Genomic DNA, 23,194 nt, shown 5'->3' with positions numbered 1-23,194 from the left:
GGAGGGAAGGGATAATAGGTTAGTGATATATGAGTCATCTACTCTGTGTTTTAAATAACAAAACCAAAAGGAATTGTAGCTCTTCAGATTCTTAAAGTGCTTGTCAGTAACCTGGCCGTAAGTGTGAGACTGATGTGCCAATATTAAGGGAGTTCTAGGAAACTCCTGGTGTCTCAGTGGTCCTTACTGTGCATACTGTGTTAGCCACTGGGCCTGCATACGTGTTCAAGGGAGAAAATACCACTTATCTTGATTTTGGTTGCAATGTCCTCTAATTTGTTGTCTTTCAGATGGCCACAAAACAAAGAAGTCACTAAAGAGCAAACTGGATTCTTTAAGCAAAGAGAAGAGAGATAAAGGTACTGCATTTTCACTTAACATGTTACATGCACATTTGTGCCTGATAAGTTGTTATCATCTCTGCACCTGTGTCTGTGTTCAATACGTTACGTTGGGCTACATTGTGCATCTGTGCTCTTATAAAATAAAATAAAAATAATCTATAACAGTGATTATATATTTTCACACACCAGATAAACCCCAGCCAGTAATTCTAGTAATTAATATTTTTGCAAACATGTGGTCTGACAAATAACACAGATCTTCTCTCAGTGTCCTGGGCACATTCTGACCAATCATCTGATCAGGTGACCAATTCTGACCAATCATCTGATCAGGTGAATCACATCAACATCTAAAACGTACCCCAGTCCATTTCTAAGCAGCCTCATGCTTTGGAAATAGCAAGTCCTCTTTACCAGGATGCCTGACTCTGATCTTTAAATGTTGGACAACACATGTATCTCCAACCATGCCTGACTGCTACAGGACTAAAGGTGTACTGTTAGCTCCTCACCACTGTGCTTTGACGTAGTTGCTTTTGAGAGGGTAGTACGTGTTCCTCCGCTCTGCCTCCACCCTCTCCTGGGCACATCCAGCCAAGGAATGTGAAGCATTACAACACCTACCTGGAGGTGCTAGTCAGTAGTCATGACAATCCTGCCCTGCACGCACCACATGCTCCTCCTACTCATGTCATGTTTATAAAACATCTCAAATGCTCCTGATACAGTCTGGAGAAGCAGAACATTCCCTTTACATTCGCAGGACTGAGCAGTCAGAGCTGCCGTTTGAGTCCTGCGTGTTGATACTTTTTGGTATCTTAAGGGAAGTAATGAAATATAATAATGTATCTGCCTTCTCTTTTTATCCCTCTCTCTGGCTCCCCCTGTTGGTCTCTCAGAGTATGTGCCCCAGGCGTTTGCCGTGACTTTACAGCAGGTTATTGCTAATGATCGCTGGTTGAAGCTTCGTCAGGAGGCCCAAGACTATGAGGACCAGAAGGAGCATGTGGATCTAGCTGCGTCCTCTCTGTACCTGGTCCGGCGGAGACTCAACCAGCGGGAGTTCTCCAGCAGTAACTCCTCCCTCAGCTCCTGCTGCGAGACACCCAATGAGAGCGCAACACCCGGCACCCCGGAGTCCCGCCCCCACGCCCGCAGACGGGTAGAGTGGCACATGGCCGCACGCAGACACTGCTGCCAAAATCGTCCGGATATAATTATATGATTAAACATCTGGATTTAGTCAGGGGATATGGGCACAGTTTAGAAGTGATTATTCAGCATGGCTTGACTGTTGACAAATGTGGGTGGTCACACACAGGGAGGCGTGTCGGTGGACTGCATCACTGACTTGGATGATGGGCAGTCTCGCCTGCTGGAGGCTCTGCAGCTCTCCCTGCCCGCAGAGTCACTGAGTACGAAGAAGAAGGCTAGGGACACGAAGCTGAGTCTCAACCCCATCTACAGACAGGTGCCTCGCGTCGTGGACTGGTGCTGCCGGCACCTCGAGACATACGGTACATTTACCACGATGCCTGGTTGCTCAATAAGCAAACGCCAGTGTAAATTTGAAGTATATTTACGGCAACACTAGACTTGACTAGACTTAGTTCAATCTTGAAGCAATGGCGGATTTGGTCAGTGATAATGTCTTTGTATCTGATTCAGGCCTGCAGACTGTTGGTATTTTCAGGGTAGGAAGCTCCAGGAAGAGAGTCCGACAGGTAACAGGGATCAAATTGATTGCTTTTGCTTTAGCAAGTAATTGTTTTCCTTTGAAATCAACCATTTATGACACTTTTGCTGGTGTCTGCTGGTGTAGCTGCGTGAAGAGTTTGATCAAGGCGTGGAGGTGGATCTGGGGCCAGAGCACAGTGTGCATGATGTTGCTGCCCTGCTGAAGGAGTTCCTCAGAGACATGCCTGACCCCCTGCTGACCAGAGAACTCTACACTGCCTTCATTAACTGCACATGTGAGAGAAACCTGCACTCACTGCTGATCTGTAACAACTCTCATCAGCTTTCCCTCCTGAGCTGATCTCTACCGACTGAATCATCACTGAACTCAACCTTTCCTCTTTTTAAAGCTTAAGCTAGCACTACACACTTGTGTCCAGGTAGATCATCAATAGAAATCCAGCAGAAATCATTTACCTTGAATCCAGTGATTTATCCATTCTATTTTAAATGTAAATGATTCTGTTTAGGTAGTAATCAGGACTTTTAATCAATTTTAAGCACATGGTATTACAGCAGTCTGAAAATTCTGTTGTTTTTCTGAGGAGCTGCTGTTCAGGCACGTCTACTTCTGTTCAGGCATGCTGCTACTAGTGTTGTCACCTGCACACTATCACCACCACCACCACCACTACCACCACAATCCCCACCACCACTACTACTACTACCCCCACTACCAGTGCTACAGTGACACCCAATCATGTGTGATTCAGAAATGGGCAGAAATGTAAAGCTATGGGAATCAACCCTTCAAAGATCTCAAGAGAACCTATCCCTCATGTAATGCCAGTCGTTGTATATTTGATGTGTGCTGGTGTGTGTGTATGTGTGTTTTCAGTGCTAGATGCTGAAGAACAGAATACTGTCCTACAACTGCTTGTCTGCCTACTTCCTGCCTGTAACAGTGACACACTGCAGTGCATTCTCCACTTCCTGTCCAAAGTAGCTGCTCATGCAGAGGACTCCCATGACAGGGAGGGGCGGCAGGTGAGAGACTCTGGGTGGATGGACACTGGTTTGGGTGGATAGATACAGAGGTGGGAAGATGTGAGTGATCAAGTGTTTGTTTTATTGACTTAAACCCACATCTGAAATGTAACTGCTTTAGAGTGACCTTGCAAATGAGTAAAATGTACTTCTTTGTCAAGTTCCAGTGACAGTTGTCAGAAACTGTGCCGAAATGAGCATGTTTTAAGTTATTAAAGAAAATGTCACAATGAAATTTAATCACCTGCTGGTTTACTTGCAAATAAAAGGTAAAAAAAGTTAAATAAGATTATGGTTAAAACTTTGTAACGTAATCTGTAGTGAAGAATCCCTTATAAAGACTGTCTGTGTATGTCTGTGCATCATAGTATTAGAAGAATGTGTGTTTTTAAGAATCCCGTATAAAGACTGTCTGTGTATGTCTGGGCATCATGGTATTAGAGGAATGTGTGTTTGTGCACTAGAAATATATCTGTGTACGGAGGTGCATTTGCACATATGCATGTATAATTTATCCTGTATCGTGTTATGTGCTTTCAGCTTACAGGTAATAAGATGACTTCTCATAACCTGGCTACTATCCTTGGACCAAACATACTACACAAAAGAAAGAGTTCAGATAAGGAGTTCAGTGTTCAGACGTCTGCCCAGGTGGAAGACAGTGCTGCCATCATCAGCGTAGTCCAGCGCATGATCACGTGTCACACGGCACTCTTCACGGTAAGGGTGGAGAAACGGAAGATAATGAACAAGTAGAATCTTTTACACTGCTTTAACGTAAACCCGTAGACTTTTATTTTAAAAATAAGCAATGTTTCAAGACTGCTCTTGATCTCAGAATCTCTAGTGAAGAAACTACATTTAACCTGTAATGCAGTCCTTTGTAGGCCTTATTGTCTGTGAGTCTGTCGTGCCTACTTATAAAAGGTAAAATACTTGACAGCACATTGTTTCAGTCTTTTAGTCTGGTTTGAAAACCCAAAATCTGTTTAGGTAAATTGTGTATCAGTGAGGTAGTGGTGGATAAGTCCAATGAAACACAGAACTCGTATGTTGTTTTTGAGAGGAATTTCACTCTCCCAAGTTTCCCCAAATCTGAGCTCCATCTGAGTGTTCTACTCTTATGTTGATACTGAACCTCCACGTAGCAGTACAGACATGTCTGCTTCATGTACAGACAGTGGTGGATATGATTCTGTCTTGTGTTTTCTGTAGGTCCCAGCCGAACTGCAGCACGAGGTCCTGGTTAGTTTGGTGGAGACAGACTATGATGTAGTAGACTATCTACTCAGAAGAAAGACGTCCCACCGGGAGTGAGCAGTTCCACCCTTTCATACAACCACATGAACTACCAGCAGACACGGCAGGAAATCGAGAAAGCATATAAGTTCTGACCCAGGGCAGGGCAAAGTCTTCAGTGCAGAAATCTGGAGAAATCTGTGGTTGAAATGTGTAATAATTGATTTTACTTCCTGCAACTGATGGAACCCATGTAGTTTTATACTACTGTGTGGAAACTGAAACTTCAGCAGTTTTCTAGGTCATCTGCATCTTGAACTCTAACGTATTAGCTAGGATCCATTTTGTGTGCAACATGATGGCTAGCTAGAGGCTAACCGGGTGAGCCACCACAGGGTTTTGGTCTGTAGGAAAACCCGAACCATGACCCCGGAACCGAGAGGCTGGATGAAACGGGCTGGAAACAAAAAGGAGCAAAAAGGGAACAGCCTGGGAAAGATAGAGGACAGGAGAGAAGGAAAAATCCCAGAAAGTTTTGGGTGGGAAGAAAAGAGCAAAAGATACCAGGGGAAAGACTGGTTCCCTCAACTACTGAGGCAGAAACAAGGACAAACTTATCCAGTTAGTTTTAGAAGATACTTTCTGTTAAAGTGAGTAAACAGGAACAGATACAACTCAAGACAAGAAAGAGGGACTCAAGAAAAAACAGAATCAGATGCTTGAGAACAAGTCCCAAAACCTCTATCAAAGATACTGGCTGTTTGTTTGTTTGTTTATTTATTTGTTTGTTTGTTTGTTTGTTTTAGCCAGAACACTGACTAACAATTTAGCAACCAATGTCTCAAAGTGACCTGCTTATAAGGCCTATCAAGCAGGTGTAGCTCATCTGCCTTAATTAGCCCGTCAGCTCCCTCTGGTGGCTGCTGGCGGTATAGTGCTGGAGCCTACCCTTATGAGTAGATGACAAAACACTTTCGTAAGTCACCCTGGATAAAAGTGTCTGATAAATGCAGAAAATGAAAATGTTAAATATAAAAGCAAAAGCCATATACAAAGTCCTTGTTGGTCAACTGTAGGTTAGAGGATGTAGCAACTGTAGTCTCTGATAATGCAAAAACACAACTACAAATATGCTAAAGACCATCCATAACCTTATAATGTCCAAGTAACACCAACAAAGTGTGTAAGGGTCACTCCAGTCATCTAAGGGTCACTCCAGTAATGTAAGGGTCACTCCAGTAATGTAAGGTTTCTATGTGTGAGTATGTTCTCCTGGAGGAGGCATCTTCTCTGCACAATTAATACCAGCTTTAACACACTCACTATATCATTAATCTAATCTAATCTAATCTAATCTAATGCCAGCAAATACTCTCTACACATTGTCTTTATGATTCAGTTATCAGTTATGTCCATATATTTTTTTAATGATGACCTTATGTACAACAGGCACATACATCAGAGTATTCGTTTATAGTGTCTCTTCTTTACTTGGTTGTAAAGTTAATGATTCTCGAGGATGCAACCATTGGGTTGCTGAAATTGATTTGTCCTGTTGGCAAGTGGGCTGGCTGAGAATGCTGGCTTGGTGATGGTCTTCATGGTGATGATCTTCATGGTGATGGTCTTCATGGTGATGATCTTCATGGTGATGGTCTTCTTGGTGATGGTCTTCATGGTAATGATCTTCATGGTGATGTGTTTTGCAGGAGTCCCACCACGCCACACCAGAGGCAACCGTTGTGTTTGAGCAAGTGTGGTTCCTCCAGCGATTCCAACAGGGCTTCAAGCGGTGAAACTTCTCCATACGACAATGCCTCACCCACCCTGTCACAGCGCCTCCTGTCTCCAGAACCAGGGTACAGTGGTCTCCGCCCGAGCCCAGAGAGGAGTTTGCTTAACAGGCCTGTCAGTGCTGAGACCAGCCTTCCTCCAGCACCCAGACACACTCTCACTGGTGAGTTGGGCCACAGACAGAGCTCTGAAATGATCTTGAAGCATTTGTCTACCAGACACTGAAGCTGTTCCTTTTTCCAGCTGAAACAACTCATGAAAAGGGTGGAGTGTAGGTCACATGGCAACTAACCTTTGAAGCAGACTTGTCATAGAAAGTCATCTCCCTAATTTATTCATGTCCTTAAATATTCATCTCCTTAATATAGTCATCTAGTTTCATTCTCTAGTCCAAACAGTTTCCATCCATTTCAGAACTAGTATGTGTTTCAATATTTAAATATTCATATTATTCAGTAATAATATTACTCAGTTTCAGTATAAGTATTCAATGTATTTCACTATTGATATTTCTGTTGTCCTTTTTGTGGTATTACTGATGCTGTGAAATAAATTTGATTCCATATGGTAATGGTGCCTCCTCAAAAATAAAACTTTATTTTTATCATTATGTATCTATTATAATACTGTTGTGATGTTTAGGCTCTGATAGAAACCTGTCTGAATGAGTCTGACTTCTCATTCTTCTCAGAAGCCTTCCCAAGTCACCTTGGCAACAAGAAGTCTCTCCGGCGAACACAGACTACAGCTGAAGAGACTAGACCCCACCCCCCTGTTACACGCGCACACAGCAGCCCCCTGTCTGACAGACCACTGGACCAAATGTGTCAAAGCCCGACCACACCGCCTTGGCAGCGTCGGACTACATCAGCATGGTACCAGTCCGATGAGTCGGTACTGGCTTCCCCCATGTCCCCGTTCTCAGCCAGATACAATGGCAGGCTGCCTCCTCCATACACAGGCCTGCCAAAACCACCATCATCCACCCTGCAGACATCAGCCATGTCTCACCAACCACCATCCTCCACCCTGCAGCCAACTGAAGGCCTGAACTTCCATGGACCTAGATGCACTCCCACCAGCCATGGGGGCCCTCCAACACCCACCTGCCCTCAGACATACACTTCACACCCTGCAGTGGGTGGATGTCAGGACTGGCAAACAGATAAATGGCAAATATGGCACCTCCTGTCATCAGACAATCCTGACACTCCAGAAACACTGGTCTAGGGTAAAGGTTACGTTTAGGGTTAGGGTTAGGGTTAGGCTGTTAAGTGTGAGACACTTCACACTTAGTAAAAAAAACTTTTGCCTGGAGAGTTAAGGCAAGATCTCTGCTAGTCTGTGAGGGTTAGGGTTAGGGTTTGGTTTAAGGTTAGGGTTATGGATGGGTTTAAGGTTAGTGTTTGGTTTGAGGTTATGGTTGGGTTAGGTTTAGAGTTAGGTTTGGGAATAGGGTTCACTCAGGGCCATATTAGTTATGCGAGTAATGTGAGTTTGGCTTAACAGGGTCATTTGGATTCTTCACATTTGTTTGCTTGTAATGCTGTTTTGTTTGTGGTTTTGTTTGTCAGTACATCCGATTTTGTCATAATAACATCAGATTATTATAAATCAAAGATTATAACAATTCTGTTAACCATGACTATCTAATCTGATCTTTATTTCCTGTTACTGATGTTTAGAGGGATTTCTTTACTAAGGTAGTCCCTGTTGATGTCATCTACTTGTTTGAGGATGAAATTGTCACATGATAAGCTTCATTTCCTCAATACTTACTTTTTGCTTCTTTCATTTGTGTGACAACCAGTCAGATCCCTAACCCATAACCTCTAACCCAAACCCTCATTCGTGGTGACACAAATTAAAGAGGCTGAAAGTAAACACATGATTGGTATTTTGGACATCGCTCATGCAAATCAGCAATAGAAACTGAATAAGACAGCCACACACCTAGCTCCGCCCCCATCATGACTCCACAGAGATGGAGAAAACTGCAGACGTGACTGCAGACACAAACCTAAATATTGAGTCCACATGCACACTGGGAAGATGTTTGTAGAGATGTGACTACAGATATGGTAAGATGCTCCTTCATGCTGTCTCAATTTTCTTTTAACTAAATAAAAGTATAATTCAATTAAAGTAAATTAGCTAAATTAGGGAATTAATTATGCTGATATATGGTATTGTACCCATTACTGTCAGCAGGTCTTGTTGCTGGCTGAGGTAAATTACTAAAGAGGACCTGACCCAGCCTTTTACACAGTACTGTATCTGCATAGCTCATGTTGCTTAAACCCCAAGTGTTGCTGTTTACAGTGGTTTTAAGTCTAGGGACACAGGCTGTAGGAACATGGATGATGAGGTTTTAGTTTTCAGGAATTTGTTGACGACATCCTTATAATTAAATTGAAGAAGAAAGCAAAACCATTTCAATATGATCTGGGTGTATTAGCCAATCAGGACATCCAAACAAGCCAACAATGTATCTAGGACTTTTTATGCCAAAAGACCATTAAAAACCTAAACAGGATATAAAATAAAAGATGGCTGAAATCCTGTATTTAATATGAACTCCACCAGTCACTGTCTACATGCACACAGCACACAAAGGCCCTCAGCGGGACGCCATTGTTTGATATCATCTGTATTGCACTTATATCTTACTGCCATTTTCAGCACCAGGCACGTGTTCATGTACACATCAGCTTAGCCAAGCACGTATACAGGTTCTTTAAGTTCTTAATCCAGAAAGTACAGAGGTCCTTGAAGATGCTTTAGAAGGTCTTGTGTTCTTCAAATGAGACTTGTTCAACATTGGTAGTCTCAGAATAAATTCAGTTGTACTGTTAAATAATAAATAATTTCTAATCCTCATTTAAATGTTTGGTAATTACAGTTTGCTTAGTTTTAACATTTGAGCTTATATTTAGATGTTTATTTTTTAAAGCTTAATAATTTTTTATTAATATTTCACTTCAAGTGTGTGTTAGTGTCTAAAATATTATGATTCAGATCTCCTTTTGTGATTTTGTGGATAACCATCCACATCATGATTGTGTGCTACTATCCATAAAGTAGTTGTAAATATAATGTAAACAACATCATGATTGTGTGCTACTATGCGTAATGTAGATGTAAATATATTGTAAAAAACATTGTTGTGTGTTACTATCCGTAATGTAGTTGTAAATATAATGTAAACAACATCATGATTGTGTGCCATTATCCTTAATGTAGATGTAAATATAATGTAAACAACATCATGATTGTGTGCTACTATCCTTAATGTAGATGTAAATATAATGTAAACATTTTCCACAGAATTTGACTAATAAAACCATGGAACCTCCAGGTGTCTGCTTGAGTTCACAAGTTCAACATTTACTGTTAAATCTGTAATTAAACCCCATATCATAACACACCAACCTAGCCATCCTAAAATGTACTTTAAAAATGCTAGTCTATCCTTCTTATAGATGTAACTGATCATTCTGTATTATACACACTCCCTTGAAAGGTGAGTGCCATGAGAATGGAATACAGTGTACAGGATGCAGGTTCCTGACCCTGTGTACAGGGTGTAGGTTCCAGTCCCTGTGTACAGGGTGTAGGTTTCAGGTCCTGTGTACAGGGTGCAGGTTCCAGACTCTTGATGTCAGCCATCTTACCTGTTCCATCTTTCATTCCGGTCTATTTATTCCCTCTTCCTGTAGTCAAGGGTGCAGACTACCAGTACAGACTTGCTCTATTGTTTCTCTTCTTTGTTGTTTCTTTTGTTCATTTGTCTAATCGATCTTTTGTCATTATAGGAAGGAAGATAATTGCACAGGTCTGCCCCTGGGTTCCTCTGGATGATCATCTGTTTCATCAGAGTAAAAGTACACTAAATGGGCCACTGGTGAGGCACTATTGTATCACTCAGGGTATTCAGGTTGCTGTAAACTTAATGTTTTCTACCAAAGACCTGCACATTTGTATGGTGGTGTTTTGTTTGCAGTTTGGCCACAAGAGGGAGATATTTAAAAAGTTGCAGTGAATATCAATTGGTTGCTTTGGATGCTCAGTACAATGTATGGTGGTTGTATGGTTCAGCTGTCCTGAAATTGTCCTGAAAGCTACAGTCTGCATGATAATGGTAAAGTCCTGCCTGTCTCTGTGGGATTGGTAAGGGTTTCATGCTGAAGAATACATTGATGATGTCCCATGCTACTCTCCTCCCAGACCTGCAGGACTGCACCACTCTCAGGACTGTGCTGAAACTCCTCAAATCGGCAGGTGTATCCGGGCTTGTCCAATATCAAATAGGTGCTGACTCGTCTGCAGTTACTCAGACTCTCTGTAAATGAGGATAGGGCGGCCACTCACTCATCACATCATACTGTCAATTCACATGTCTGTCAATTCAAAACAAGAGCATATATATACACACACACACACACACACACACACACACACACACACACATACATACATACACACTGTCACAGTCCCCTCGGCAACCCTCTTGTTTTGGTTTGGTTTGTTTCCTGGTTTCTTCTTTGAGCTTTTATTTTGAAATTTCCTTTTGCATCTACCTTCACGGCCCTGTACTGTGTCCCCACCCTGTGTATTAGTTTCACTTGTGTATTTAAACCCTCTGTTTTACAATGCAATTTGCTGGTCATTGCATGTAGCCCATGTTTTGTTCCTGGTTCTGCATAAGGTTAAGACTGTCTAGTCTGTTAGTCTGCATAAGGTTAAGACTGTCTAGTCTGTTAGTCTGTATAAGGTTAAGTCTGTCTAGTTTAGTTTTGTTTGGGTCTATGTGTAGTTCCTGACCTGTTGTTCTGTTCTGTTTTGTAGTTATATCTTGGTTTGTTCTTTGATTATTTTAGTCCTGTTGCTTTTTCATCTGTACGTATGCCTGTTTGCCTATGTTGTGTTGGTTTGTTGATGTCTCTATATTTGATATGTTCTGGTAGTTGTTTAGTGAATTGTCTGTAGTTGTGTATTTAGTAGTTGGTTAGGTTCTTTAGTCTGGTTTGTCCTTTGTTTTTTGTTTTCTTATTGTTGTCATATGTGTGGTTGTGATTTGTGTGTGATTTGTGTGTGAAAATGTGTGATTTTAAATCTAAAATCTCCTGCACTTGCATCAAGCCTGCCTCCACAAGTTGTTACACAAGCACACACACACACACACTTGCAGCTAGAGGTCTTCAACTAAGGATTTTCATAGTCGAATCTGATTTGTCAGATTTTCCCTGAAAATTTTTTTCAGGTTTTTTTTTTTTATCTGAGCACCTTAAACGGGATCCCGTTCTCATTCAGGACTTTTTTCCACTTCAAAGTAAAAACCTAAACCTCAGATAAATGAATAAACATGGTAGGTTCGCTTTATTCAGCTTTTATATATTTACTTATTTATTTTTAAATGAAACGTTAGAGAACAAAAGTCAAACTTTGTCATACAGGCACTGTGCAAAATGTCAAAAATATTTTAAATAAAATATGCATGCCTGAAAATATTTTTAAAAATTGCCACACAACAGCAAAAAATTATAAGGAAAGGTTCAAGTAACGGGGTTTAAAAAGCAAACAACAACAAAAAATGTTTATAGGCCTACTTGCCGAGACGCCCCGCGACGAGACGAGACGACACGACCGAAACGACAAACGGCTGAACTGTTTTTTTTTTCCGCCTTACACGTTTTAAATGGGACGCCATGTTGGTTGTTGTTGTGCGAAATGAAAGAAGTTGATGACATAACTTGCACTTTACTTTGTTTGATTTATCTTTTTTATATCTTTTTCAAAATACTCCCACACTTTTGAAGTTTTTTTAGTAGCCATTATAATCTCGGCAGATGCTGACTATCCTGTAGCATGTTCAGCTCCGCTCATTTGGATTGTGCAATTGCAGGGTGTGATTTATTAATGTTTTATAACATTTTATGGCCTCCTTTTATAAATTTCATCAGGGCAGGAGAAAGTGGAGCAGCAAGAGGGAGGAGCAAGGGGGTCCTGGCCACGACAAATGACTGGGAGATGCGGGCAGATCTGAAGAAGCAGCTCAAATTCCCAGAGAAGATAGCCCACACTAGCCGGAGACCAGATATTGTCCTGTGGTCTAAAGGTACCAAACAGGTGGTGCTTATCGAGCTGACTGTTTCCTGGGAGGAGAGGATGGAGGAGGCACACGAGCGAAAGCTGAGGAAATATCAAGCCCTCATCCTCGAGAGCCAGGTAAATGGATGGAAGACCTGGAACCTCCTGGTGGAGGTGGGATGCAGAGGCTTTGCAGGGCAGTCACTTTGGAGAGCCCTTGGACTGTTGGGAATCGAAGGGCTGGCCAAGAAGCGGCTGCTAGCCAATACCATCAGGCGGGCAGAGGAGGCATCACGCTGGATTTGGATCCAACGGGAGGTGCGGTGGCAGAGCCGAAGTTCTGAGGGACCATAGGAATCAACGAAACACCAGTGAAGGGGGTTGCCCATTTGACAACCTGCTGAAGTCACCAAACTCCTTTTCCAGTCGCAGAGACCTGATGGTGCCTTGAGGGAAGGAGACAGGAAGAGCGATGCCACTGGTCCACAGATGGTGCAGGACTCAGTACCTGTAAAGGTGGGCCAGTTGCGATACCCTTATCGTATTTTGCATATGCAGTAAGGAAGATGCCCATTGTTAATGCGCACACATCATTTAAAAATATTTATTAACAGAAATTAGGATGATTTTATTTGACAAAAAGCTATATATAATGAAAACAAAGACATTTCATGTAACAACTAATGCTTAGCAGCATCCTTGGTCACCCCCATGCAGTTAGAATGGTACATTCTACTATGACGTTCATAGTCGACTAGGGGGTATAGTGGACTATAGTCGAATCAGCGACTATTGCAGGTCACCCCTACTTGCAGCTCTACTTGTCTTATGTGTGTGTTACAAAGGGCAGAGGGGAACAAGGCCTGGGACTTTTCCCTCTCGTTTCCTTTCAGTTGATACAAGGCCCTGATGTTCAGACCTTTTTGGCCTTTGAGATTTTTTAAGCACAGATTGGACGTCTCCTCGAACTTATCTTTCCAATTTTGACTGGTTTCTGTTAATCACATGAGCATGTGTCTTCCCCTTTGCCATGGTAGTGTGTCCTCTCTCAACACAGGAAATGAACCTAAAACATGAATGACAACCCAAAGGAGTTTTACGCCAGCGCCGGCTGCTTCTTCAGCGCTGCCCACACTCCAGCTCCAGATGTTTTGCTTGTGAGACGACTGGCACATGTTTTCTGTTTCTGTGTGTTTTAGCATTTGACTTCCAGCCACACAATTTCTTTTTGCTAATGTGGCTAAGAAACAGACAAAAAACAAACAGTACATGACAAAAACAGGACAACAAAACATGACAAAACTGTACGTTTGAGGTATACATGTGAACTGTGGGTTTATTTAAAACTAAATGATGCACAGGTATGCATAGATTTATGCATAAATTTGTGTTTCTGTTAAAAGTGTCACAATGAATTATATATAAAAAAAAAACCCCAAAGTTTCTGACTGCACAAAAACAAGCTTCCCATCGCTGCTGGCAGTACCTGACACTGACGATGTTCCTTCTGACTGTGCCTTTTCTGGGAAGTGCATGCTAAGCAAATTCACCCGACACAGGACAGAGATGATGGGGCATTTTTTGTCCCTTTGATGCCTGTAAAATGGCTACTTGGAAAATATTTTGCCCTCCTTTAATGTTCAAGTCTTTTTCAAAGATGAAAAACTATAAAGTACCACATACTATAACTTCCCTCCTTTTAGCTGCAGACACAAGTACATGATAATTACGCTGGCTGAGACGGAGCCCCGCTAATAAGCAGGCGTTCGGTTTTATTACACGTGGAGCCACAGAGGGAAATTCCAGCTGCTAAGGCAAACACTCAGACATGTACATCCAACTGTCTGCTGATCATTCTGCTGCATACCGTTCATGATCTGTGGAGATGGAGGTCCTGGATCTCAGGTCTCAGATCCTGGATCTGTAATCCACACTGTGTGAACCTAAAACAACTACTTTCAGGCTGAACCTTGACGTTCAGATGTTCCTCTACACTGTGTTACACTGATTACATCACTGCCAGCATTTCTGCCACCTTTTGAGATGACAGTGCCATGAGGAGCTGTGGTTGTTCACCAGGAACTCTACCAGTTCACCACAGAAGTCATCGATGCCATGGCCATGCTTCACTCTGATACTACTGAATCCAGCTGTTGCACAACCCCCGTTGCTCTGACGACAGGGAGACAAACAGGAGATTAACTGGAGGAAGCATCCTGATTGGCTGGAGCAGGGTGTTCAGCAGGGGTTTACCTGCATGCATACACACAAGCTGGGAAGCAATGAGTTTGTCCGCAATGAGTTTTTGTGTTAAGGTCAGGGTCTGGGTTAGGATTAGGGTTAAGATCAGGGATCAGGTCAGGGTTAGGGTTAGGGTTAGGGTCAGGGTTATATGTTGCTATTATCTTTGTCAAAAGCTACAGGCAACCCAAAACAAAGCGTCGCCCACCCTAACCCATGTACAGGGGGAAAGTACCTGAACCACCAACTGCTGTTTCTCACTTTCTCTGTCTTGTGTAAACCCGACAGGTATGCGTGACGAACACGCCCCTCCAGCTGTGTGTGTGAGTGTGTGACAGGCATGCACGATGAACATGCCCCTCCAGCTGTGTGTGTGTGAGTGTGTGAGTGTAAGTGTGTGAGTGTGTGACAGGTATGCAGGATGAACACGCCCCTCCAGCTGCGTGTGAAGACTCAGCTTTTCCAGGTAAGTGCTGCTGTCTGGTTCTGCACGACTAAGACGCCTTCACATCTCACAGCATGGCTGCACAGGTAAGACAGCACTGACCTTCTAGTCAGTCTGATTCTCCTTCATATAGGACTGCTGCAGTTTTCAGACAACATCTTGTTTCAATTCTTGCTTGATTGTCATCAAATTATGTGATAATGTGAAAGTACTGTATATAATGTGATGTATATAATGTGATGTACAGTATATTGTATATTGTGATGCATCAATGAAATATGAAAAAATCTAAATATTTATTGAAAGATTTAGTGAAATCTAGGGTTCACAGAAATCTAAGGTTAAGGTTTAGTGAAATCTTTTTGGGCAGTTGCAGGCAAGTAGTGTCTATAAGGAGGCACTTCAGTGGAATCATAGTTTGTGCTCTAGGGTTAGGGTTAGGTCTGGGTGGGTTAGGGTTAGATCTGGGTGGGATCACACAAACTAACTGTGATGTGGTGTGCTTTAAAGTAAATTATGTTATGAAATAGTAATGATTAATTACCTGAAGCCCCAGTGAAGGCCTTTGGTCAAGAGTTGTAAATACATCAGTTTAAATTAGGGTTGTCTTTGTGATGCTGAACATTTAGAAACAAGTCCATAAAGTAGTTTTAATAAATCATAGAAGTATCATAGGTAACCAGAGGAGCAGCACAGAATATTTGATTATTGTAGTTTTTTTTTTTTATAAAATATTGATTAATTTGACTATTTGATTGATTTCTCTAGGTTGATTAGTTTGACTAGTTTGACTATTGAATAATAGTGTGATCCTGACATACTCATGAGTAAATAATAATAATATTGCCACCTATTATTATTTATTATTATAATTATATTGCTACTATTAATACTACTACTACTACTACTACTACTATACTACTACTACTACTACCACTACTACTACTATACTACTACTACTACTACTACTACTACTACTACTGCTACTACTAATAATAATAATAATAATAATAATAATAATAATAATAATAATAATAATAATAATTAGTAGTAGTAGTAGTAGTAGTAGTAGTAGTAGTATTAATAGTAGCAATATAATAATAATAAATAATAATAATAATAGGTGGCAATATTATTATTATTTACTCATGAGTATGTCAGGATCACACTATCATACAATAGTCAAATAATAATAATAATAATAATAATAATAATAATAATAATAATTATTATTATTATTATTATTATTATTATTATTATTATTATTATTATCATTACATTATTACATGTAACTACCTAGAAACAGAAAGCACCTAGCAACAGAAAGAGCCTATTTATCAAAATAGTCTCACCAAATGCAGCTGAATTGACAGGAATGAAAGAATACACTTTTTTTGATAATTAGATTAAAATTTCAGTATAAAAGTATACTGATTCTACAATGCTCTCTTTTTGTCCTTTTCATATTTATGTGGCTTAAAATACAATTTTATTTCAGAATCACAATGTGGCATGTCCTTGTGTAAGTGCCCCATATAAACCCTGATATAGCATACAGAGAGATCTTGGCAGCAGTGTCAATGACACAGTCTTACATTTTGATACAAACTTGCCGCATCTTTTCACATTATTGGATACATGGGTGTTTTATTACACTCACATAAAATAAGGCTGCTACACATTAAACAGTTTATCCTGGAGCAGGACCTGAAACCCTACAGACCAGGAGAAGAACAAATTACATGATTCATTAAAAAAAAATTTTTAAGAAAAATATGAAGAGCCAGAGATGCAAATCAAACATGACTGTCCTATTTTCCTGATTCTTTTTCCCTTCGTGGCTCGAGTGTCAGTGTGAAGGTCTGTAACGTGTTCCTTGTGGTTGTGTTCATGCTCCTGTTTGTTTTCATGTTTGTGTTCATGGTCGTGTTCATGTTCATGTTCGTGGTCATGTTCTGGGGCATGTTTGTGTTTGTGTCCGTGGTCATCATGTTCATGTTCTTGTTCATGGTCGTGGTCATGTTTGAGGTCATGTTCTTGGTCATATTCATGTTCTTGGTCATATTCATGTTCTTGGTCATGTTCATGTTCGTGTTTGTGTTCATGGTCATTTTTGTGGTTGTGTCCGTGGTCATGTTCATGTTCGTGTTCATGGTTGTGGTCATGTTTGTGGTCATGTTCATGGTCCTGTTTGTGTTCCTGTTAACGGTCGTGGTTATGTTTTTATTCCTGTTTGTGGTCATGGTCGTGTTCATGGTCATATTCGTGTTCTTGGTCATGTTCATGTTCGTGTTCATGTTCGTGTTTTTGTTCATGGTCGTGTTCATGGCTTTTCTCCTTGTCTGTAAACAAAATGCCTTTCAGTGATTAGACTGATGAAGTCACTCAGAGTCACCATTGTGTGTGTGTGTGTGTGTGTGTGTGTGTGTGTGTGTGTGTGTGTGTGTGTGTGTGTGTGCGCGTGTTGGGAGGTATGTTGTATCTTTCTATCTTTCTGCATATTTTTTTGGAATAAGGAAGTTAGAGTCAGGTGTGGGGTCAGTACCTTCACAGCTGAACAACTGTCAATGGGGCAAAATATTCCAATAGTCTGGCTCAAGGGGATGTTGAATTCTGATCTATCTATCTATGCTGCTATTTCGCACTTTCGAACTCGCTCTGGTCTGCTAAGACCCATTAGTCCCATTATTCTGTGCTGTCCTGATCTCAGCTGTAGTAAAGGTCCTTCAGCGGATCTTTTAGACGTCCTGCAGCCCTCCTGGTCGAACCATCTGTCTAGGAGAGCCTAGGACTGCTCTGCCCTCATTACAAAGAGCCAACCGGGCCACTTACCTTATTTACAGGAGGTGTGTCCTCATGCTTAATCGAATCACTTGCACTGAATGGTGCTGCCTGGTTGGGTGTCAGTCGACGAGCTGACGAATGCTCCGGCTCTGGACACAGGGGCGGGACTGTGTGGTTGGGGGCAGGACTTGATAGTTGGAGGCGGGGCCACAGAAGCTGGGTGGTAGTGTTTCTTTAGTTCTCCTCCATCTGTCACTTCCATCCTCCTCTTGACCATAGAATATAAGACAACAGAGGGTCCATCCAGCTTCGGGTTTCAGCTTGTGTATCCGTAAGTACTGTGGCTCTCTCTGGATTAGCTTAATCCTAACCTTAAATTCAACCGTGTCTCAGTATTTGACATCATGTTTATGGGCTGAAATATGGGTCTGTGAGCTGCAGCATTTCTCTTGTGTTGCTTCATCTTGTTTTAGTATTAGTCTGGTGTCTGTGCAGGGTGGACTAGTTCTGTCTGAGTTCTTTAAGGTGAGAGATGTTCTGTCTGAGTTCTTTAAGGTGAGAGATGTTCTGTCTGGGTTCTTTAAGGTGAGAGATGTTCTGTCTGAGTTCTTTAAGGTGAGAGGTGTCCTGTCTGAGTTATTTAAGGTAAGATACATTCTATCTGGGTTCTTTAAGGTGAGAGGTGTCCTGTCTGGTGAGAGATGTTCTGTCTGAGTTCTTTAAGGTGAGAGATGTTCTGTCTGGGTTCTTTAAGGTGAGAGACATTCTATCTGGGTTCTTTAAGGAGAGAGGTGTCCTGTCTGGTGAGAGATTGTCTGTCTGGGTTCTTTAAGGTGAGAGAAGTTCTGTCTGAGTTCTTTTGTTTAAGAGGGCACTTTTCACTTCAGTTCAGATCAACTCCTTTATTATTCACATTTTAATTTGTTGTGTATTTGTTATGTGTTTTGTATTTGACATTGCGATGTGATGTATTAATATAATATAATATAATATAATATAATATAATATAATATAATATAATATAATCCCAATGAGGTAGTAATTACTGTGAAAGGGGTAAACTGGGTAAATGTTCATTGGAATATTTAGTGCATTTATCACTATCGTCAGTGTTATACAGCCTGTTGTTGAGACAGCAGCTGTAAATCAAAGAGTGATACGGAAAGTGACAGAGGGTCCATCCAGCTTCGGGTTTCAGCTTGTGTATCCGTAAGTACTGTGGCTCTCTCTGGATTAGCTTAATCCTAACCTTAAATTCAATTCATGAATTCATGAAAAAATTCATGAATGTTTCATACCTGGCAGGACGTCCCACAGTCAGGATGCAGTCGGGACGCAGGACACAGCGGGGGGGATGTGTTCCCAGCTGAGAGGAGAGAGCAGGCTTACTTTAGCATCCTGGAGCAGAAATGTGTGTCAACAGCTCAGGAGACAAAAACAAGAACGATGTGTCCTGAGGAATATTTAGAATCTAACTGCAGTCTAACAGAAGTGGAAAACACTGGAGCTCATTATAAACTCACAAATGAAATAGATGGATTAATGCACTGACATGAGACATAGGATGATATAAGGACAATGATGGTGATTATGATGATGGAAGTGAAGTGATGACAGACATATAAAACATTGCAGCACGTCTGAAATCCTTAGATCAGTGGACATCTTACGTTTCAGCACAGAAATGACGGCAGATTTTACACTGACGTTTATTACAGGAAATAGGATTATGCACAATGACTTTTCCAAACGACTCTTTTTGATTTTTGGTTCCAGCAGTGTGAGCATTTCCCTTTGTGCCTCTAAAGGGTCCGGGCAGCTTTGTGTGGCAGACACATCCCACCCTGATGTCTTCAACTCAGATGTGAATGTTTAAAACTTTGGCTATAGTTGTGAAAGTAGTTGTGAGGTTAATATTCATGTAGTGTTCAAATTGCAGAGCACTCAATCATTTTATGCCACTATGTTCAAAATTAGTTTCTTAGAAATAACCTGGTACTTCTGTTCAGTTGATGTTCAAAATGAATTTGTCAGCTGTGTTTACCTACGGGGCATGAATTGGTAGGGACTGGGTTAGGGTTATACTGGGTTAAGGTTATACTGGGTTAGGGTTATACTAGGTTAAGGATATACTGGGTTGAGGTTTTACTGGGTTAAGGTTAGAAGGACCATGTTTCAGAGGGTTAGGGTTATACTGGGTTGGGGCTATACTGGGTCCAGTCAGAACATGTTTCAGAGGGTTAGAGACAGAGTTATACTGGGTTAGGGTTATACTGGGTTAAGGTTAGCAGGACTGTATTTCAGAGGGTTAGGGTTATAATGGGTTAGGAGTATATTGCATCAAGGTTAGCAGGACGGTGTTTCAGAGGGTTAGGGTTATGTTATGGGATGTTTGAGGCAGTGCTGTGTGTGTGTGTGTGTGTATGTGTACATGTGTTTGTATGTGCATGCGCATGTGTGTGTGTGTGTGTGTGTGTGTGTGTGAGAGAGAGAGAGAGAGAGAGAGAGAGAGAGAGAGAGAGAGAGAGAGAGAGAGAGCAATAGAAAGGCTTAGCATTCTGTCGGACAGCAGTGCCAAGATGCACCATAGTGTGCCCTCTCAGTGCCATGGCAACAACATCAATGACATGACGTTCCCTCAAAGCCCAGCATTCCTGTGCCAGTCTTCAGTGACACACACCGATGCCAGAGGCTGTGCCTGACACTGGGGAGTCATGACTGGGGAGTCATTTTGAATTCCCACTTCTGTATGTGGAAGCTAGGCCCACAAACTGCAAAGAAATGTTTGACAGCCCATAGAAAGGAAGCAAACTAAGCAGCAAACTGTGTTCCACATCAAGCATTTAACTTTAGAGAAAAGAAAAGGGAGTCTGACCATTTAAATCGTTTTCATTTACCAGATCCCACTTCTTTGTTTTCTCTCATGATTTCCATGCAAATGACCAAACTATCAGTCACTCATGCAGGCAAATTCTTCCAGCCTGCCACCAACAATAAGACTGGGGATCTTACAGAGAGATACATATATACATGTATACATAACAGTCAGCATATATACGATTTGGAGTGACTGGGATAGAAGAGGGACTCTTTCATTCAGAAGGGTTAGGGTTAGGAGGCCTTCCTGGGACCAAGATGATGATTCCAGCCAGTGAACACAAAGCCGGAAGTAGAGAAAAGAAGAGAGGAGAAGCAGCCTCCTGAGTCGTGAGGACGGCATCAGGCCAGGACTGAAGGATTAGCAGAACATGAGAATTACACTGAAGCTACAAAGAAGAGGCCATGTCATTCTGAATCTGTTTTATTATGTGGATGATTGCGTCTGAGAGTTTGTTTGAGTATGTTAGTGTGTGTGTGTGTGTGTGTGTGTGTGTGTGTGTGTGTGTGTGTGTGTGTGTGTGTGTGTGTGTGTGTGTGTGTGTGAGAGAGAGAGAGAGAGAGAGAGAGAGAGTTTATTTGTGTGTGTGTGTGTGTGTGTGTGAGAGAGAGAGAGAGAGAGAGAGAGAGAGATTATTTGTGTGTGTGTGTGAGAGAGAGAGAGAGAGAGAGATTTATTTGTGTGTGTGAGTGTTTGAGTGTTTGAGTGTGTGTGTGTGTGTGTGTGTGTGTGTGTGTGTGTGTGTGTGTGTGTGTGTGTGTGTGTGTGTGTGTGTGTGTGTTCATGTTTTCGATTATTTTGTCCTTTGAGCATGGCTCCCATTCAGCTGCAGAAAACAGTCTGGTAAGATCTAATCTCAGCCTAATCCTAGTGCAAATGTAAATAATATATGTTAATTATGTTAATATATATTCCATTATGTTAATAACATTAATAAGAATCTAAGGATGCATTTGCGTCACGGTTGGGTTTAGTGCTGATGTAACTCTAGATGTGAAAGGTTACTACTGACTGCGTTATTATTAGAGACAGTAACAACTCTGTAACTCCAACAAACTGGCAAAATAAAGTTGCAAAACGTCAAATCTCTTCAAGGGTGCAACATATATTGTGTGTATCTATCTACAGATGGAAAGTTGGTTTTGCAGTTAGATTGTGACATTGAACGTAAATGAATTGCTCCATTGTTTGGAGCTGTTGTCGACTCTAATTATAAATGGTTTTGTTTGTGTAATTGTGTTCAGACAGTAATAGTATAAGACTGTTGTCAACTCTATATGTCATCTCCTATATTCAGACAGAATCACCAGAATTGGACTGTTATTAGACTGATATTATACTGATGCAGGGCCGGAGTGGGCCACTTTTTCAGCCTGGGAGTTTCATGCCCAAATCCGGCCCAAAATAAATTTTCCCTCCCAATCGGCCCAAAGAGATTGACATGAGCCAGCCCATCGGGAATCCTCCCGAATCTCCTGATTAGCCACTCCGGCTCTTTACTGATGTTAGACTGATATTACACTGATATTGGACTGATATATAGGTTTGGTTCTGATGGCAGTGAACAGCCTGGGTTTGGATCTGAGTAGTCTGTTCTCAGGGCATTTAGTAAAAGCTACAACACACCTTCTCAGATACACCTATTACATGCCCCGCCTCTGCTCTGCTCTGGCTGACAGGAGAGCCGAGACCCACCCTGCTTCTCCGCTATTGGCTGACAGGAGAGCCGAGACCCACCCTGCTTCTCCGCTATTGGCTGTAGAATGAGGCCAAGGCCAGAACATGAATTGAGAGGCAGAACTGAAACTGAGATAAATAAAAAACCTGCTGACAGACCCACAAGCGTGTAGACAGGGTGGTGTAAACAGCTGTGTAGACAGGATGGTGTAGTCAGAGCTGGACCAGGATGAGTCTGCTCTAATTGAAGCCAGTGGGATCCAGCGTGCTGCAGGTATGGTCAGATTTATGGCTTTATTACCCTAGCAGAGAGTTGAGCCTCACAATGCATCCTCCACACAGTGACACACTTAGTAGCTTCATTCACTGTGCAGGAACGTGTGTGTGTGTGTGTGTGTGTGTATCAGCAGATGCTTTAACTCTGTACTGGTCATAACTGCACACCTTCTGGTTGATAGGCTGTAGGGCTGATGGACAGTGGTGTGGTTTGATCTCTTAAAGAGTCTGCAGGTGTTTGTTCTTGAATGGGACTGTTCTGAGCAGTATATGAAGGTTTACTCTGGGTCTCCTTCTCGAAATGTAACCAGAGGTGTGTATGTACAGCAGGTATGCTACTGAGCAAAACAGTCGCCAAAGTCAAAATGACATTTACATTACATATATTTACATATATATTTGTGACTCACTAAAGTTCTTTATCATCTTCTCACAATGCATCCTAGCTACTGATGAATTGAAATACAGGAATCAATGCTGATACCTACAAAAAACTACAAAAAATAATACATCCAATGATCCTGACAACAAATCATTGTTTATGAAATGAACAAGAGCTGAGACGCATGCCAGAGTTTACTGGTCACCGCTGAACACTGAACATGGAGACTCCGCCAAAACGATAACATTATGGGGAAACAATCAAACTCACATAGGTGTCATTTCCAATTATTTGCATTTTAATCTTCATATGACATTTTG

General features: G+C 41.6%; 2 protein-coding genes across 8 annotated transcripts in view; both read left to right on the top strand.

Annotated features, from left to right (window-relative positions):
* The window catches only part of LOC143512065 (rho GTPase-activating protein 6-like), a 30,034-nt gene extending 20,578 nt beyond the window's left edge, over positions 1 to 9,456 (top strand). For all 3 annotated transcript variants that reach the window (XM_077001947.1, XM_077001948.1, XM_077001949.1), the window contains exons 3-12: positions 291 to 359; positions 1,244 to 1,506; positions 1,666 to 1,861; positions 2,013 to 2,068; positions 2,167 to 2,317; positions 2,920 to 3,068; positions 3,609 to 3,788; positions 4,284 to 4,381; positions 6,017 to 6,264; positions 6,793 to 9,456. In XM_077001947.1, the coding sequence (XP_076858062.1) occupies positions 291 to 359; positions 1,244 to 1,506; positions 1,666 to 1,861; positions 2,013 to 2,068; positions 2,167 to 2,317; positions 2,920 to 3,068; positions 3,609 to 3,788; positions 4,284 to 4,381; positions 6,017 to 6,264; positions 6,793 to 7,331 (1,949 nt within the window). In that variant the 3' untranslated portion in view covers positions 7,332 to 9,456. The remainder of the gene's footprint in view (positions 1 to 290; positions 360 to 1,243; positions 1,507 to 1,665; positions 1,862 to 2,012; positions 2,069 to 2,166; positions 2,318 to 2,919; positions 3,069 to 3,608; positions 3,789 to 4,283; positions 4,382 to 6,016; positions 6,265 to 6,792) is intronic.
* Positions 9,457 to 14,938: 5,482 nt separating this feature from the next.
* The window catches only part of mid1 (midline 1), a 27,840-nt gene continuing 19,584 nt past the window's right edge, over positions 14,939 to 23,194 (top strand). Inside the window, exon 1 of one of the 5 annotated variants that reach the window (XM_077001942.1) lies at positions 14,939 to 14,963. The gene's annotated coding sequence lies outside the window, so the exon portion shown is untranslated. Of the gene's footprint in view, positions 14,964 to 17,945; positions 17,993 to 18,847; positions 18,871 to 21,259; positions 21,383 to 22,465; positions 22,491 to 23,194 lie in introns of those variants that run through there. The other 4 variants (XM_077001943.1, XM_077001944.1, XM_077001941.1 and 1 more) reach the window with 4 other exon arrangements.

The sequence above is a fragment of the Brachyhypopomus gauderio genome, chromosome 4 (assembly GCF_052324685.1).
Source record: "Brachyhypopomus gauderio isolate BG-103 chromosome 4, BGAUD_0.2, whole genome shotgun sequence".
NCBI classification, from domain to species: domain Eukaryota; kingdom Metazoa; phylum Chordata; class Actinopteri; order Gymnotiformes; family Hypopomidae; genus Brachyhypopomus; species Brachyhypopomus gauderio.
Note: the sequence above shows the minus strand (reverse complement) of the source record. Positions and strands in the feature narration are given on the sequence as shown.